The sequence below is a fragment of the Hylobates moloch genome, unplaced genomic scaffold (assembly GCF_009828535.3).
Source record: "Hylobates moloch isolate HMO894 unplaced genomic scaffold, HMol_V3 SCAFFOLD_1, whole genome shotgun sequence".
NCBI lineage: Eukaryota > Metazoa > Chordata > Mammalia > Primates > Hylobatidae > Hylobates > Hylobates moloch.
Genome location: NW_026652276.1, coordinates 139,852,993 through 139,870,333, shown reverse-complemented (window position 1 = coordinate 139,870,333; position 17,341 = coordinate 139,852,993). Strand labels below are relative to the sequence as shown.

General features: G+C 40.6%; 1 protein-coding gene across 22 annotated transcripts in view; it reads right to left on the bottom strand.

Annotated features, from left to right (window-relative positions):
- The window catches only part of CPVL (carboxypeptidase vitellogenic like), a 267,444-nt gene that overhangs the window by 179,552 nt on the left and 70,551 nt on the right, over positions 1 to 17,341 (bottom strand). For 19 of the 22 annotated variants that reach the window (XM_058446171.1, XM_058446165.1, XM_058446168.1 and 16 more), the window contains 2 exons: positions 12,600 to 12,778; positions 4,603 to 4,721 (listed from right to left, as the gene is read on the bottom strand). In XM_058446171.1, coding sequence (XP_058302154.1) covers positions 4,603 to 4,721; positions 12,600 to 12,768 — 288 coding nt within the window. In that variant the 5' untranslated portion in view covers positions 12,769 to 12,778. The remainder of the gene's footprint in view (positions 1 to 4,602; positions 4,722 to 12,599; positions 12,779 to 17,341) is intronic. The other 3 variants (XM_058446179.1, XM_058446182.1, XM_058446184.1) reach the window with 1 other exon arrangement.

Here is a 17,341-nt window from a genome sequence, read left to right as displayed (position 1 = left end):
CAGCACCTCACGGGCCTCACCAATGTAATCCTGATCTTTCACAGACACTAGATTCTCAAATCCAGGAACCTGGGCCTTTTCTCTTGGACTGAGGATCAAGATGGGGTCCTCTGTAAAGGGGACTAGGCCTGACTCTAAATGCCCCAGGTTTTGGCTCCATGGCATTGGAGGTAACTGATCTGCAGGTTTTGGCTAAATGTGTCCAATGAATTATCTATGTTCCTACATCTATAAGACAAAGCCCAATCAATACTAGCTATTTTTTCTTCCAATGAGAAGGATGCTGACTTTAAAGAGTAATAATCTCTATGTCTTTTTTATCTTCTTCAGTGTGAAAAATCCCAATTTCACTTAGTAATTTCCTGACCTGGTAGCAATTAATCCACCTTGATGGCTGGGGTTCAGGTCCTTCTAATTTACAATTTCCCTCTATTTGCTGTCATCTGTAAACTCTCAAATTGTGACTGGTTTAGTTCTTGACATTATTTGTGTTAATAATTTTAAAAGTATTAATAACCATAATAATCGTAATCATAATGAAATAAGACAATAGCAACTATAATTACTATGTTTTAGGTGCCACTCTAACGCTTTCCCCTATTATCTCTTCTGTCTCAAAACCATTGCCAAGTAGGTATTTTGATCCCCATTTTAAAATGAGGAAACCAGTGCTCAGAGACACTAAGAAATTCCCCAAGGTCACCTTTAGCATAAGTAGTGAAGCCAAGATTTCTATCCAAGCCTGACTTACTGAAGAGACTGTACTTTTGGCCACTATACTCAAGTGTCTTCCATGACTCGTTTTCTCTGGATCTAACACATGACGGCCAAGATCAAGGATTTCCACATCAGAGGCCTAATTTTATATTCCAGTTCTGCCAATTTCTAGTTGAGTAACGTGGGGCTGATTATTTAATCTCTTCATCTATAAAATGAGGATAACAATTCCTTCCTCATGGGGTTCAGGTAAGGATTAGATAAGAAAATGCACAGTGCCTAGCACATAGTCAGTGTTCAATTACGAGCAGCTATAACTGCTACGTTTCTGCTAGTTTCCTTATACTTTTTATCCCACGCAAAATGCCTACTCCTTTCTCTTGCAGGTTGTATTCCCACTGCACACCAATTTCAAGTTCTGGAATTTATTCTGCACTGATTTGTATACAATAACAGGGCAGTCTCACAGCAACAACAGGAAAACAAAACTAATTTGAGAAACAGCATCCCCCCAAAAAATACTCAGAGGATATGACAAGTGTGGCATCCTTCCTGGATCTCTTATTTTCTCTACCTTCAGTTTTTTAAAGGGGTCATTTCTCTCCTGGTGACAATATCAGCTGCTTCCCTATGATAGACAATGAACTAATATCTCTGCCAAATGCGTCTCAGTGACCACTGCTTCTTCTTGTCACACCTGCTTTATCTCCTTCACCCAAACTGGTGTGACTCTATAATTTATAGCCAGAAGCCTCAGATATCTGGCTCTGCATGTGGGCTTCCTGGTAAGAGGTCTTGGAACAATCTATCTTGGCTGCCACATGGTGGTACCCATCTGTGGGTACCGTTTTTTCATCTCTGCCCCTCTTCTCCCGAAGCTTCATCTATCACTTTCACTAGAACACCATGTACTTAAAGACATTCTTTCCCATTGTGTCTCCTGGGATCATCTTAGGTTGTGTTTATGGCTACAGTACTGGACTCAAAACATAACCTGGTCAGGGGATGCACAGCTAGGTTTTCATTTAATTAAGTGGAAAAAGCAAAAACCAACAGTCCAGTCATTGTTTAATGAAGGGGGTTTTCAGACTTCAGTCTGGCAACCAGTAGAGCATGCAAACTAAATTCCGTTCCCTGAACAGGTTTACGGTGCCAAAGCACCACCTACATTCTAGACATAGCTGTTCACCTGCCCAGAGGCAACCTGAGAAAGAAAAAAACTGGGTTTTTGCTTTGTTTCCATCTGATCTCTTCTCTCACCCTTAGTTCCTGTTTTTACAAATCTGGATCATTACCAAAGAAGACTCAACATTCAGAGGGTAATGAGGAACTGACTGGTGTCATAAACAAGTAACAAAGCAGAAGGGAAAGTAAGGAATTGGGGTTCTCCAGCTAGAGTGGAGGAGGAGGACTAGAGTGGAAAGAAGATGGGGAAGCAGTCCTAACAGTTCTTAGAGAATCCGCAAGCTGGATTAGGGAAGCCGAACTCCACAGGCTGCACTGGTCTCTTCATTTCCCTCATTTCAACCCTCAACATGGGAAACACATCACCTCTGTTGGGTTTGGCTGCTCTAGGCATTTCTTTCTGGTAAAAGGCATGTTGGTCACTTTTCAGCCAGGAGCTTCAGGCAGAAGTAGTGGCCCATAGGCTGGAGTGATGGTTTCACAGAGAATGGTTCACTTGGTAATTCTGCAACCTGCTGGCCTCTGCCAATTTACAAGTCAGAATCTCTGGGGGAAATCAGAGAATTCTTGTATGCAATAACATGTGAGAATCCCTGAGAGAAAACATACTGAGACTCAATAATCTAGGCAAATGTTCAAGTATCCATTTTGTGCAGAATAATAATTCCCTGAAGATGTTTGTATCTTAATTCCTAGAATACGTTAGGTTACAGGGCAAAAGAGAATTCAGGTTGCAGATGGAATTAAAGTTGCTCATCAACTGGCTTTAAAATAAGGAGATTATCCTGGATTATCCAGGTGGCCCAAATGTCATCATAAGAATCCTTTTAGAAGAGAGAGGTAGAAGACAAGAGTCAGAGAAGGAAACATGACCTTGGAGATTATGTGATGTGAGAAGGACTCAGGCTGCCTTTGCAGGCTTTGAAGCTGGAGGAAGGGACCACGAGCCAAGGAACACGAGCAGCCTCTAGACACTGCAAGAGGTAAGAAAAGAGATTCTCCCTTAGAGCCTCCAGAAGTACCACAACCCTCCTGTTCCTTGATTTCAGCCCAGGGAGACATGTGTCAGACTTCTGATCTGTAGAATTGTGAAATAAAATGTGCGTTGTTTTAAGACACTAAGTTTGTGACAATTTGTTATAGCAGCAAGAGAAAACTAATATAAAGAGGTTACTGCAGATAAATGACTGCATTCAATGACATCAATAGATATGATATAAAAATGCACACATACAGAATATTTCTGAAAGGCATAAAGTTTAAGAGACTGGGAAGGCCCATTATCACTCTCCTCCATCCCGCTCTGTGCCATTAGGCAGACCCCTATGGGCTAGACCACCTGACTCCACCTGGCTCCCAGTTGGGCTCTACCTATGGGAGGCACCAGCAAGAGACGGGAGGGTGCTCAGGCTCCAATGCTGACCTTGCACTTGTATGACCCTCAGGGTGAGTGTCTCCTTACATTGCACGCTCTAGGCATCTCACTTGCCTCACTCAACAGGAACACTGATGAAGAAATAAGAAGCCCTCTCTAGGGGCCAAGAAAGCCTTCCAGAGAAGACGACAGGCTGATGGCTACTGTGAGCCCAATGACAAAGGATCTGGAATTCTTCACCATTTTTTACAGGCCCCAACCTGACCACACCCCACCACAGGCTGCTTTGGGGTGAGCTATGTCAGAGGCCATGTCGTTGAGAAAGCAGGAAAGAAAAGTCAAGAAAATATAACTCAATAGTACCAGAAGAAACAACGTAACCTGAAAACCACCCTGGATTAAGCAATTTACTGTTACTACAGATGCAACCCAACTATACGCAAATCACATGAAAATACAAATAACACCCTCCATAGGGATAGCTTTTTCTTTGCTTTCTCTAGCCTCTAAAACAAATCCAATTTGGAGGATGAAAATAGAAAATTACTCTGCAGTAGAATAAGATTTGCATCTCAGCGCTTCTAGCAATACCCGCAACAGCACCCCTAAGCTAAAAGGGTCTTGTTCATACAGAAGAAAAGCATAATCTAGAGGTGAACTACATAGGATTGGTGAAGTAAAAAAACATACCCACCTCTGTCTCTAGAGATTTGGGAAAGTGATGGCCTTTTGTGCCAGAAGCGCTTCCTAGATCGCAGTCCTTCCCAATCTTCTTCTAAAGATCTGCAGAGTCTGAGTTCAGTTCTGTCTCCTCTGTGGCCCCCACAGTACAGAATATGCTCGATAAGTGGGTACTGAATACATAGAGGAGTCCACAGACAGAGCAGCTACACAGGGCCATGGCTGACTAGATATAAGCATACTTAGCCACGCATTACCTGTTAACTTCAGCAATCTCCCTACTTCTTATCCTCCTTGGGCTCCCCCGACCCATCCCTGCCCTAAGTATTTTTAGAACAAAAATACAACAAAACGATAGGAAGAAGACTGTGGCAGGAAGAAGGTGGTAGTATTAACACTCCAAATAAGGCTGCAAGAAATTTAGAAGTTGGACACTTCCCACTCCCGCCGAAAACATTTGTTTCCTGCCCATAAATAGGAACACCACGCAGATTTGCTTATTTTCAGGAAAAAAAAAAATCTTATTTTTAGAAAAAATCTATGAGATTTTATTTTAAAGACCTGTAGGTCGGTAGGCTAACATTTCTACCCTCAAACGGCAAGCCAGCTCTTGAACATTGGTGTTCTTTCTGCTGGGCACCTACCTGAGCCGGGAAGAACCACAAGAAGAGGTTGCTGTTGTAAGTCTTATTCACGGTGAGGAAGCCAGTGTAACTCTTCATGTTCAGTCCTGGGAAAGGACTAACCAAACTCAATTCTCTTCCTAGTGGGGGAAAAACAAATTTACCCAAGGATTACAGAAAACAACAACAACAATAACAACAAAAATGTGAGCCATCTAGCTCAGTCTGGATGAAATGGAGTGATTAGATAAGCTAAAAGGGAACTGGTATGAAAGGTAGTTCCTTCAGCAAATTCCAGCCTGCCCCTGGCCAATCCCACATAGTCCACGTTCACAATTTAGCCAAGGATACGTGAAAGTTTTAAGCCTTTGGGGAGGAGTGCCCAAATATATTTTATAAACTGTAATAAGGTTTTTTTAAAGTTCTTTTAAAAAGAAGAAAAAAAAATCTCCTATCATCACACCTTGCATAAACCAAGGTGATCACCTTGGGCCACATGGAAAGGAGCAGGATAAAGTAACCTGACCCGAAACAGTGGGGTGCAAGAGTAATAATGTGGTGAAGCAGCTCTCGGCCTCGCCCCGAGGAGGCTTGTGTCCTTCACGCTCTTGTTTTCATGAAGGCAAAAAGCCTGTCACATCTACTAAGAGGAGTGGGCTGAGACATATGGGAATGTGGGCGGCTATGGACAGTGGGGAGAGGTGGACAGTGATGGACAGTGGGGAGACTGGGGGTGACCTCATGGCTACTCAGGGGGAGCCAAATAGGACAATGGGGAAGTTGTGGAGGCCAGGGGTCCTGGCTTTCTTATGGCACCATTGGGACAGGCACAGGGAAGGAGTAATTGGGGATGCTTAGACAGCCAAGGATGCCCAGGAATAAAGAATGCTACTAGGAGCTGACATTTACAAGGCCACAATACTAGGGCTTTACATGATATGGGAAGTGTAATTCTCATTCCCACTTTACAGATAAGAAAGCTGAAGCACAGAGAGGTTAAGTGGCTTGCCAGCTAGTAGAGGAGAGCTGGGATTAAACCAAGCAGTCAGGCTGCAGAGTTTGTTCCTTCCCCCAGGGCTTTCAACTAGAGTGAGTCAGACGGTGCAGGTGGCAGGGATTGGGAAGGGAAGTAGTGGTCAGGAAGGGAGTGGCAAAGGAACAGAAAACAGCAGAACATGGTGGCGAAGTAAAAGGGAAAGTTTGGGCGAAGGAGAAGAATCCTTTAGTGGTGACAAAGAATGTGTCCCCAGTAGGAAGTAGTCACTCAAGAAAAGCGATGTAAGTCTGAGCCATATTAAGTTGGAGACTGGTTAGTAGGTCAGGAAGCTTGACTCCTCACATGCCATCAACTAAAGACGCCTTTGGTGGTAGGTGGAGCCCTTAGGCTCTGGAAGGCAAATTGTTAGCATCTTTTCCCAGCTCAGCATTCAGAGACAACATTGATAGGATAAAATAAGCCAAGGTGACAATATTTACACTCAAGGGAATAGATGCTACAAGTCAGGGTCCTGACTGCAAGGGCTGGTTGCTAAACTTTTACCAGCACACTGCTGTTTTGGGACCACTAGTTCCTCTTTTAAAAGAGGCATGCCTCTTAGCTGAGCATGGTGGCAGTGCTTATAGTCCCAACAACTCGGGAGGCTGAGGTGGGAGGATCACTTGAGCCCAGGAGGTCAAGGCTGCAGTGAGCCATGATCACGCCACTGCACTCCAGCCTGGATGACACAGTGAGACCCTGTCTCAAAAAAAAAAAAAAAAACCATATATACAGGCATGCCTCTCAACAGGAAAACCTCTCATCTAGACCACACAGTTCCTTTGCTGATCCTAGCCCTCCTATAGGCCAGCTGGTGACCCTCCGTACAGGCATTTAACCTCCCTGTACTTCAGTTTCTTCTCTATGCAAGATGTACTGCCTGTGGGCCACCTGGATTAAAAGAGCCCCTACATGTAAAACCTATAGAAAGAAGCTGGCAGGTAGGTAGCAGAACTACTGTTGCTATCTGTGAAATGCACCTGCTGACTAGGAACAGGGAGCACCTCTGAGCAGAGGAGGTCGTGGGGACAAAAGAAAGGTCTCAACAGGTGGTCCTTGAGGGTCCTGTTAGGCTAGCACAATAGAAGAGCATGGGTTTCCTAGCCTGACAGACCTGGGTTTGGAATCCTAACTAGATTAGGACTCCCCAGCAAGTTGATCCATCTCTCTGAGCCTCTTTCCTTTTATGCAAAATATAAATACTGATTCTGCTACCCCGGGGCTTTCTGTGAGGATCAAACAACAAAAATGCATATGAACCCTTAGCCTAGCACTACACATAAAATAAGGGTTCAGTCAATTGGAAGGCAAAGTGATCATTAGCCTTTGGCCACTCCAAGTGAAGTCTAGAAGAATTTCCTTTTTCTGGCTCATCCTGGTTCTCCCAGGGAAGATTGCTTAATGCAACCTCTGTAGGTCTTCCCATTCTGTTCCAAATAAGGTCTATCCCTCCTCCATCAGAAAAAAAGCCAAAGAAAAAGAGAGAGAGGTGAGGATCTTACGAGAAAGAAAAGGGAGGTATTTGGGGAAAGTGGTTTTTGCCACTCCTCCCCTCCCACTCTTCCCACCATCTGTCGTTTTTCTTCCCTTCTTCACTTCCACTCTTAATTAGCCCAGAGAAAGATCACCCCCCAGGGCTGGGCAGCCTTTAAAATGCTTTTGAAATATTTTTAGCAAAACTATTAATCTTCTCAAAATCAAACAGACACCACCCCCCCACCCACCTCCCAAAAAAAAAAGGAGAGTAGAGAAGTAAAAACTGTGGATTGGAAATGAGTGAGATGTGGACCACAGAGAGGTAAATGGGAAGAAGAGGATTTGAGAAAGACGACACAGAAAAATGAGAAAGGTCAAAGTATAATGAGAAAAAGAGAAAATATGTAATAGAAAGGAGCTGGAGGGAATGGAACAGAGGAGAGATGATTGAATCAATCTATGTCTCCCAAGACCAGCACCACACAGGGTCCACAGACTGCTCTCAAATGATTCAGATGTTCACTCATCCCTCCCTTCCCAAGGATGCCAAAGTAGCTTCTCTACTACCTTTTACTTGAGTATATTTCAGACCTTCCCTCCTAGGTCAGGAGGTTGGAAAGTGGGGAATTTGTCTTATTTAACTTTGCATACCTTGGGACTCGGCATGCTGATTTACACACCTAAGACATTCAATAAATACTTTTTAATGAATGAATGTTAACAAATGAATGAACAAGTCAATAAATGAATGAACTAAAACAAGCCCTACTGACTGCACCAAGATTAGCTTATTTCTACAAAAACCTCCTAAGGCAGACTTTGTTAAGAGATCTTAAGAAATTTAGAACTTTTCTCTAGCCCATAAAAAAAAAGTTTTGCCCTGTTTCAAATTTTAAATTTCCACTAACTAAATCCCAGTAAAATAATTTAAAATTTCATCAACTAAAATGACATTTTATATTTTCGAATGTCCTGTGCATCCTTCTATTAATGGAATGTGGAAAACAAACTCCCAAGATGGAGGAGTTTCTATCTTTCTGGCACCATGACTCACAGTACAAATGTTTAGAACAGTTTTAAAAAGGAAAAGGTTTTCTTTGAAGTGATTTTACTTCCTCCTTATTTTTTACTGCTGCTACCAGTGTTTATGATATTAACACTTTCAAAAACATTGGAGTGTGACCAACAAAGGGCTTGAACCAGCTAATCAGCACGCATGTCAGATTCACAAACACTCAAGTTATCACCAGTGTGGACAGACATTACCAGATCATAAGTAACAATAAATTAGGACCTACTAGTAAAATAGTCTTTAAAGTGTGAAAATGCAGTGTTTATAAACAAGCTAAAATGTGCCTCCTACATTCATTTTGTTTCAGGGAGTAAAGATTTATTCTAGCTTCAGAGAAAGTAAACATGCAATTACAATTACATAAAACTAAGCCAGCTAATTGGGGATTTAAAAAATAAAAATTTCCCTTGTTTTTTTGTGAGCTACTGTTTATCTCGAAAATGTTCCATCGCAATAATAAGACTCACATTCCTAGGGTTTTGACAGACCCGATAAACAAAAGGGATTTAGGGGAGTGAGCTGACCATCTGTCCAGAGCTTCCTGAACTTTCAGCAAAGCGGATGAATAAAATTATCCTTAATTATGTTGTCAGGGCTACATTTGAATACCCAGATGTACCAGATTTTGAATCAGCTACTTAAAATTCTGTTCAAAGAATTTGACTGTGTAACATAACTTCAGGAAGTGATATTATACACAGATTTAATATTTTAAATGTTGTCAATCATCAGATGAAGATCTACCAATCTTGACATGGGAGGGTGGAAGATAAAACTACCTCCTTTGGAATCTTTCTTGGCTGCTGCTAATATCCATAACTGAGAAATGCTCATAGGCAAGAAAGACAGAAACAGGAGGGATGTCAGTAGTCTCTCAGATGGATTTCTCTGTATTCTTTTAACTTGGTTCCCCAGATGTATGATACAGAAACACCATGGTCACTTTCACTTAATGCCTTTGTTTAAGCTGTTTCTCTCATTTGGTATGCACAGACCTTTCGCTATTTATGTAAATCTTACCCAACACTCTGAAGTCCAGAGCTGGTCATATAGCATAATGGCTCATACCATGGGCTCTGGGGTTGGCCAGTATAGGGTTTAATTCGGAGCTGCTCATATAGCATAGTGGTTCATACCATGGGCCCTGGGGTTGGCCAGTATAGGGTTTAATTCCAGCTCTGCCATTTACTAGTTTTATGGCCCTAGCTAGGCAAGATATTTGATTTCTCTGGGCCTCAGTGTTCTCATTTGTAAAATGGGAACAATGCTTATGGATTCTTCATTAGGGTTGCTATGAGAACTAAATGAGCTAATGGATGTAAAGCACAATGCCTGGCACATGGTTGGTACCCAAATTTAAATTCCATACATATTTATACATACCTATTATGTATAGGTACTATGCTAGGTACTAGGGATATAATGACTAAATGTTAGCTACTTATTATTTTTACAACTACGACAGCTCTAGTATTTTCTCCCTAGATTATGCCAACCAACAGGGATAGGTTCCTTCTCCGAATCTCCAGTGCACTTACTTCAAATGTAATACTTTAGTACTTTAGTATGCACTGCCTAATTCCTTAATTGTTTTGTGTGTATGCATCTGGTCACTTTAGAAGAACACTTTAGAAGCTTCTGAAACAAACAGAACTAAATTATAGTAGGCAAATCACAGAGAAGAAGTCAGAAAATTTGGGTCCTAAACCCATCTCTGCTACCCAACTCTATTGCACACATCCTGTTGGGCAACTCAGGTAAAGTATTTCAGTCTCAATTTCCTCATATGTGGATTGGCAGAATTTGGTTATAACAATTACTTAACTCCTTTTCATCCCTACATTAAATGGTTTGCTTTGATTTACTGTTAATGAACATAAATCTAAGCCATCAGAATTCACTTGTTAAGGAAGCTGAAATACATGCATGTAATCCAATTTGGAGGATTTGAGTTCACGATACTTTGCCTCTTCACAAGCATCTTAATGGTATCAGCCCATACGGTGGGGCAGCCATCTTCCCATGACTTCTCTTGTGAGGTAAAAATTAGTCCTTTTTAAAATACACTAAATACATTATCAAAGTTTTTCATCTTTCCTTAGAAAAGAGATGGTGAAACTTGAAGCCAATGTGTATTTCAGAAAAAGACATATGAACAGCATTTACACATACCCTTAAAATACAAGAATGTCTTCGTGTAAAACGAAAACCAAAAAACAATGACATCCTATTGGCTGTGAGAATACTTTGAATGAATAAAATTTGCTTTATTTTAAACTTCTTTATAGAGTATTTAGATTTGCTTTTGATCTTTAAAATGACCATTTGTCTAAAATTTCCAGTGTTCTTCTTCATTGCCATCACATCTGCCAACCTGCCAGCTTCACAGGGACCATCTCTGCCTTCCCACCTGTGACAAGGGACAACCTTGGGGCCCCTGTGTGCCAGATCCCTGTCTCTCACCTTCTTAAACACAGTCTCCAACAATGGTTCCCCAAACCAAACCAATTCCCCACACATCATTTCCATCAGCAAACAAACATTCTCTCCTATTCTGTTAAAGACCCTTCCTGGACCCCAGTGCTCCCTCCAGCCACTACCCCATTTCTCTTCTGCTCTTTGCAAATAGCTCCTCAGAATAGCTACCTGTCTACTGTTTTATAGCTCAGGAACCTACTGAAGTCCAGAAAGTTGAAATCATTTACCTGCACAGTGATTAAGCATAAAGAAGCATTAAGAGCAGATACAGGGCTGGGGGCGGTGGCTCACACCTATAATCCCAGCACTTTGGGAGGCCGAGGCAGGTGGATGACTTGAGGTCAGGAGTTTGAGACAAGCTTGGCCAACAAGGCGAAACCCCATCTCTACTAAAAATATAAAAATTAGCTGGGCGTGGTAGCGCACGCCTGTAGTTCCAGCTACTCAGGAGGCTGAGGCAGGAGAATCACTTGAACCCAGGAGGCGGAGAGTGCAGTGAGCCAAGGCTGCACCCCTGCACTCCAGCCTGGAGACAGAGCAAGATTCTGTCTCAAAAAAAAAAAAAAAAAAGAGCAGATGCAGGTCATAAACTTTAGTCTCTGATAACACTAAGGGATACCTTTTTTCCTGTTAGTAATAACAATAGAAAAACCCGCAATCTCTAAATAAAGCCATTTGCAAACACTCATATTTGGAGAACAATTTATAGAGTACAAAAAATTTTCACATGCCTTATCTCGTTGGATTTTCATAACATCTCTGCAAGTTGGGTAAGTTGTTAAATCTCCATCTTATCTTAATGAGAAAACTAAGGCCTAGACTTGCTGGATAACGGGGCACAGCAGGGAGGCTGCAGTGAGGCTGTCTGAGTATGAAGCCTACACACCAGCTGGTATCTGCGTGAACTCTGGCTAGTAGCTCAATCTCTTTCTGCCTTGGTTTCACATGTGTAAAATGGGTCCACCTCCCTGGGATGTTGAGATGTTTAAATAAGTTCATGCAGAAAGCTTGGAACCAGTGATTGACTCATAGTAAGTTTTAAGGACAGTATTAGCATTAAGTGCTCACTGGGGGACAGGCACTCTACTAGTCTTATAAATAAAATGCTGCAACTCAACCATGCAGGTAATTCAACTCTGGCTAATTCTCATTTTAGCTAAAAACTCAGACAACATATGACATCAAGTCATTAATATTTGAAATAGGCCAGGTGCAGTGGCTCATGCCTACAATCCCAGCACTTTTGAAGGCTGAGGAGGGCGGATCACCAAAGGTTAGGAGTTCAAAACAAGCCTGGCCAACATGGTGAAACCCCATCTCTACTAAAAATACAAAAATTAGCCAGGCATGGTCGTGGGCACCTGTAATCTCAGCTACTCGGGAGGCTGAGGCAGGAGAATCGCTTGAGCCTAGGAGGCAGAGGTTGCAGTGAGCAGAGATTGCGCCACTGCACTCCAGCCTGGGCGACAGAGCAAGACTCTGTCTCAAACAAACAAACAAACAAAATATATATATATATATTTGAAATAAAACAACTGAGTAAAAATACTGAAATATATTTTGCATCCTATGGGTTACTTGTTTTAAGAAAAACTATTGGCCAGGTGCGGTGGCTCACAACTGTAATCCCAGCACTTTGGGAGGCCGAGGTGGGCGAATCACGAGGTCAAGAGATCAAGATCATCCTGGCCAACATGCTGAAAGCCCCTCTCTACTAAAAATACAAAAATTAGCTGGGCATGGTGGCTTGCGCCTATAATTCCAGCTACTCAGGAGGCTGAGGCAGGAGAATTGCTTGAACCTGGGAGGCGGAACTTGCAGTGAGCCGAGATCGCGCCACCGCCCTCCAGCCTAGTGACAGAGCGAGACTTCGTCTCAAAAAAAAAGAAAAAGAAAAAAAAAGAAAAACTGTTGAACTCATGCCAGTGATTTTCTGATTTAATTAAACTTACTTACCTTCTTGGATCTTCCCAGCTTCAATGTAAGGGGTGAGAAATAATGGCTGTCCCGCGTCTGCCTTAGGCGGCATGGAAACACTTCTGTATAGGGAGCGAAACAGCCCATCACAGGGGCCAGGCATCAACAGGACCAGCGAAACAATCACCTTCCACATGGCACCAACCATCTCTCAGGGTCTAGGATAAAAACAGCATTCCAAAAATGAATCATAAGAGTAAATATTTACCTGGCCATTTTACATGCAAGAAATTCGTTTATTCACTTAAAAAAAGTATTGTGTGTAAAGGCCCTCTGCAAGGACCTTGGATAGCACCATAAATAAGCACACCCCATCCCTGCTTACTCTTAAATCCAAAGGCTAATGGGAGATTCTTCAAGGGATTTACAATTTCAGTAATTTTTCAATTACTGATTTTTTCTTTTTAAACAGAGTCTTGCTCTGTTGCTCAAGCTAGAGTACAGTAGCACAATCACGGCTCACTGCTGCCTTGACCTCCTGAGCTCAAGCAATCCTCCCACCTCAGCCTCCCAAAGTGCTGGGATTATAGGAGTGAACTATTGACATTTTTTAAAATGCAGTTTGGAAAGTAAATTCAATGGAGGATTAGATAAAGACTCAGAACAACAAGAACTCTGTAACTGAACATAAATGGATGGTAGAAACCATTATGCCACCACAGAAGGGCAGAGGATTGAGAGCACATTTCAGGCCGAAAGATCATAGAAAGGCCTTACCCAAGTTGGATATGGATAAAAGGCGAATGGTTCTCAGACAGGTGGGAGAAATGGGAAAGGCATCATGGGTGGGTGGAAACAGCTTAAGCAAAGGTGAGACCTCAGGCATCCATGCACACCTTGCAGGGAAATTTCAAAGCAACAATGGATTTCTGGTTATGTTCTCTATCTCTTATAAACCCCCAGTTTGTATCAAAGAACACCAACAACAAAAACAAAAACAGGAAGGAAGAAAGAAAGGGGGTGGGGGTCCTACAACTACCCTTAGGTCCCTCCCCTTATTGCTAGCTGATAAGTAAATTAAAGACATTAGGCCCCAAACCATTAGCACAAAGCTTTCCAAAGATCTTCAAATCTGATGTTTGCTTAGAATATTCATCTGAGATGATAATAATAGTGACATAAAATTGTTTAATTATTTACTTCAATATCAATATGTAAATTATATTTATAGTGGGCTTTCCCATGTATTTGTAGATGATTTGAATCTCCTAATTCCACCAGTGTTAGAGAAAAATGACTGAATGGTATTTGTTAAAGCATGGAGACAAAGACTTTATCAGGATAATGATAGGCACAGGGACCTTGCAGTCAACAGTCTTGCAGCAAGGAAGAGAGATTGGGCTCAACTCCAAATGCAGCACGGGCCAGTGGGAATTTATAGCCAAGGAGCAGTGTGGAGGTCAGTGGATGGAAAATTACTCAAAGGAAGCATTGGGGTAAGGTGGATCTGGCTAAACCAAATAGGATTCTCACTGAAAACAGGCCAGGGTGATCAGACATCACCCGGGGGCTGGTGCAGGATGAGAAACCTGGTCAGACATTGAGGCGATCGGATGTTGATGTTGGTGATTCTTGGTAAAAGGACTTACCAGTGTCCTTTGCTAAAATGAGATTTTACAAGGAAGTGCACAAATGGGCCTAGCAGAAGATTCAGAAGCCTGACTAAAATTTGGCCAAGGAAAAAATCCTTGTCACCAGGAAAGTGAGGATTATTGTCACCAAATTCAGATAAGGAAAACTTGAATCAAAAGAGTGTCTCATGCAAGGACACGAAAGTAGAGAAACCAGGACTTGATCCCACTCAAGGCCAGGACTAGGGAGAAGCGAGGGAGGTACAGACGTAGGTTCAGATCTCACCTTGATCTAAAATGTTGACCATTTTTATTATCATTAAGTTTTCTCTGTATTATAGTTTTTTAACTATTACATTAAAATATTACTAATCTTGAGTTTTTTTGACACTTTCTTAAGTTTTACACCTGAGGTAGTGCCTCTCTTGTCTCACCCTAATCCTGACCTTGCTAAGTAGGGAATTATGACAAGCATACCAGGGCCGTAACATGACTCTGAACTCCTGCTATTTAAGCATGATCTATGTTCTTAGCTGTAAATTCTAAATCAAATACATGAAATGAATGGGTATGTTCTTAGCTGTAAATTCTAAATCAAATACATGAAATGAATGGGTACTCCACACGCTCACATTTCTGGATGCAAAAAGAGATACACAATTATGCAAATATGCCTGCTTTCGTTCAGTGCTTTAAAATGCCAAGCCATTAGAACATCTTAAAAATACAAAACGTGTAAAAATCTTTTAACCACATGCTTATTACAACCCAATTTGGCATAACATGAAAATATTGGTTATAGCAAATTTTAAAAGCTTTTCAGGCACATTCCCCAGTAAGATAAAGGTTTATAATTATAATGTGATTGAATATATAACCCTTGTCATGTCTCTCAGGGTTAACTTACTAGAATTCCCCACATTTAATGTAAATAAGGCCAACCAAATCCAGCATGGAGCTAAAAAATGCTTTTGACTATTACTGACTATAATAAAGAACAAAATGAATTTAGGAGCTGAAATTAGGTTCCCAAGAAGCCCTAGGGTAATGACCTCTATGGCACTGTGAAAACATTTTTTTAAATTACATGAACTTGTTTACACTGATGCTTTTATAGCACAGCTACTTTCAAGGGATGCCTGAAATCAACAATCTTACTCTCTAACTGGTTCAGAAAAAACATATATATATGCAATATTTACAAAAAATAATGGAAGAAGCTCTTCCAGTAAGAGGTTTTTTTTTTTTTCCTGGGGACAGAAACAAGAAACCAATCATGCCATCTAATTTCTCAATCTTCCTGCTGCCAATCCCTAGCCCCCTGTAATGGAAGCCATTAATATTTAAATAACCAGGGTAGTTACAGCACTTCCCTTGTAAGCAGATGTTGACTCATAGATGTTAAAAAAGGAAAACAGGTAAAACTGGTCCTGTTTTAATTGATATAAATCTAATACATAAAAGAATTGGGTCAATTTAGTAGATCTCATTAACATTTAATCAAATAACTATCTGAGTCATGGTTTCCCATGTAGGTGAATTAAAGCACCAACATACTTCATTTTACAACTCTCATTCAACACTCAGAATTCCTGAACTGTGCTTAGCTGTTATCTCTCCTTATGAGAATGAAAGCTATTACCATAAATGGAGAAGTGGGTTTTTTAAACACCCTCTCATATGTTTTTGCTTATCCTAAATTAGCATGAATCTTTTTATTTATTGAACATTTGTTGAGCAATTTCTAAACCAACAAACCTTATACTAGTGGACAACTCCCACAGAAAGTTGAAAAAGAAAATTGTTAACCCTACACTGTATCATACCTACTTGAAATAATATGAAAACAGTGGTGCTATTTCCAGTTCAAACATATCATATTGAAGAATTCAAACACAATGTTCTTTTTAATAAATGTTTAGAAACAGAATAAAATCTAGGTAAATACAAAACAATATCGACAGAATCAAAGAATCTAAAGGTCAAAAGTATATAATTTGCTAAAATTGTCTTACTAAATCTTAAATATTAAAGTTGAAAATCATGTGTCCAATGTATGATTTTTGATATGGAACAAAGCTATTTATCCACGGTGTTCTTTAGAAAAATAAAAATTGTCAATAAATAAAATTTCCAACAATAAGACATCAGATAAGTTACTATACACCAAAAAGACAAAATTATTATACATACAGCAATTAAAATGATTCTACTAAGAATGTTTTGAAAAATATGATAAAATATTATTAGGTAAAGAAAAGCAGGATATTAGATTGGATATACGGTTTTTTTCCTTATTTAATACTTCTTAATTTCTAAATTTTCTACAAAAATTTTATACTCAGAAAAAAATAATTTTGTTGCTTTTTTAAAAAAACAAAGTGAAGCAACTGCTAGACATGGCAGAAAAAGTGCTTATTCCTTATTACTACCTGGGTATGACCTCTTCTGTTTCCTAGGAGTAAGGTTCTATTTGTACTTCTAGAATAGCTTCTTCTTTCTCTAACATTCTGTTAAGATATGTACTGATCTCCTAAAGCCACAGAATCCCAGAGACTCAAAGTAAATTTCTCTTTGGTAAATCAGAAGGCTCTGCATAAATGTGAGATGCTATTATAATAATATTTATTATCATATCTGTATTTCATTCTGCCTGGAGTACAGTTCATAATGAGAGTGCATACAGTTGGTACTAAGCAAATATTATTGAACTGATGAATCTAAATAAGGAACCATATTTTAGACCTATAAGATATTAAATGTTAATGTGGTCCAGTTCCTTCATCTTCAGATTAGAAAACTTCTACCAGGGAGTAACTGACTTGATCAAGATGACAAGGCCAAGACTCAAAGCCAGAATTTACTTATGGCTCTAAATCTCATCTGCTTTCCACTCTCCCATCGTTTTTTTTTTTTTTTTTTTCTTTTTTTTGAGACGGAGTCTCTCTCTGTCACCCAGACTGGAGTGCAGTGGTGCAATCTCAGCTCACTACAACCTCCGCCTCCTCAGTTCAAGCAATTCTCTTGCCTCAGCCCCCCAAGTAGCTGGGATTACAGGCACCCACCACTACACCTAGCTAATTTTTGTATTTTTAGTAGAGGCGGGGTTTCACCACGTTGGCCAGGCTGACCTCAGGTTCCTGATCTCAG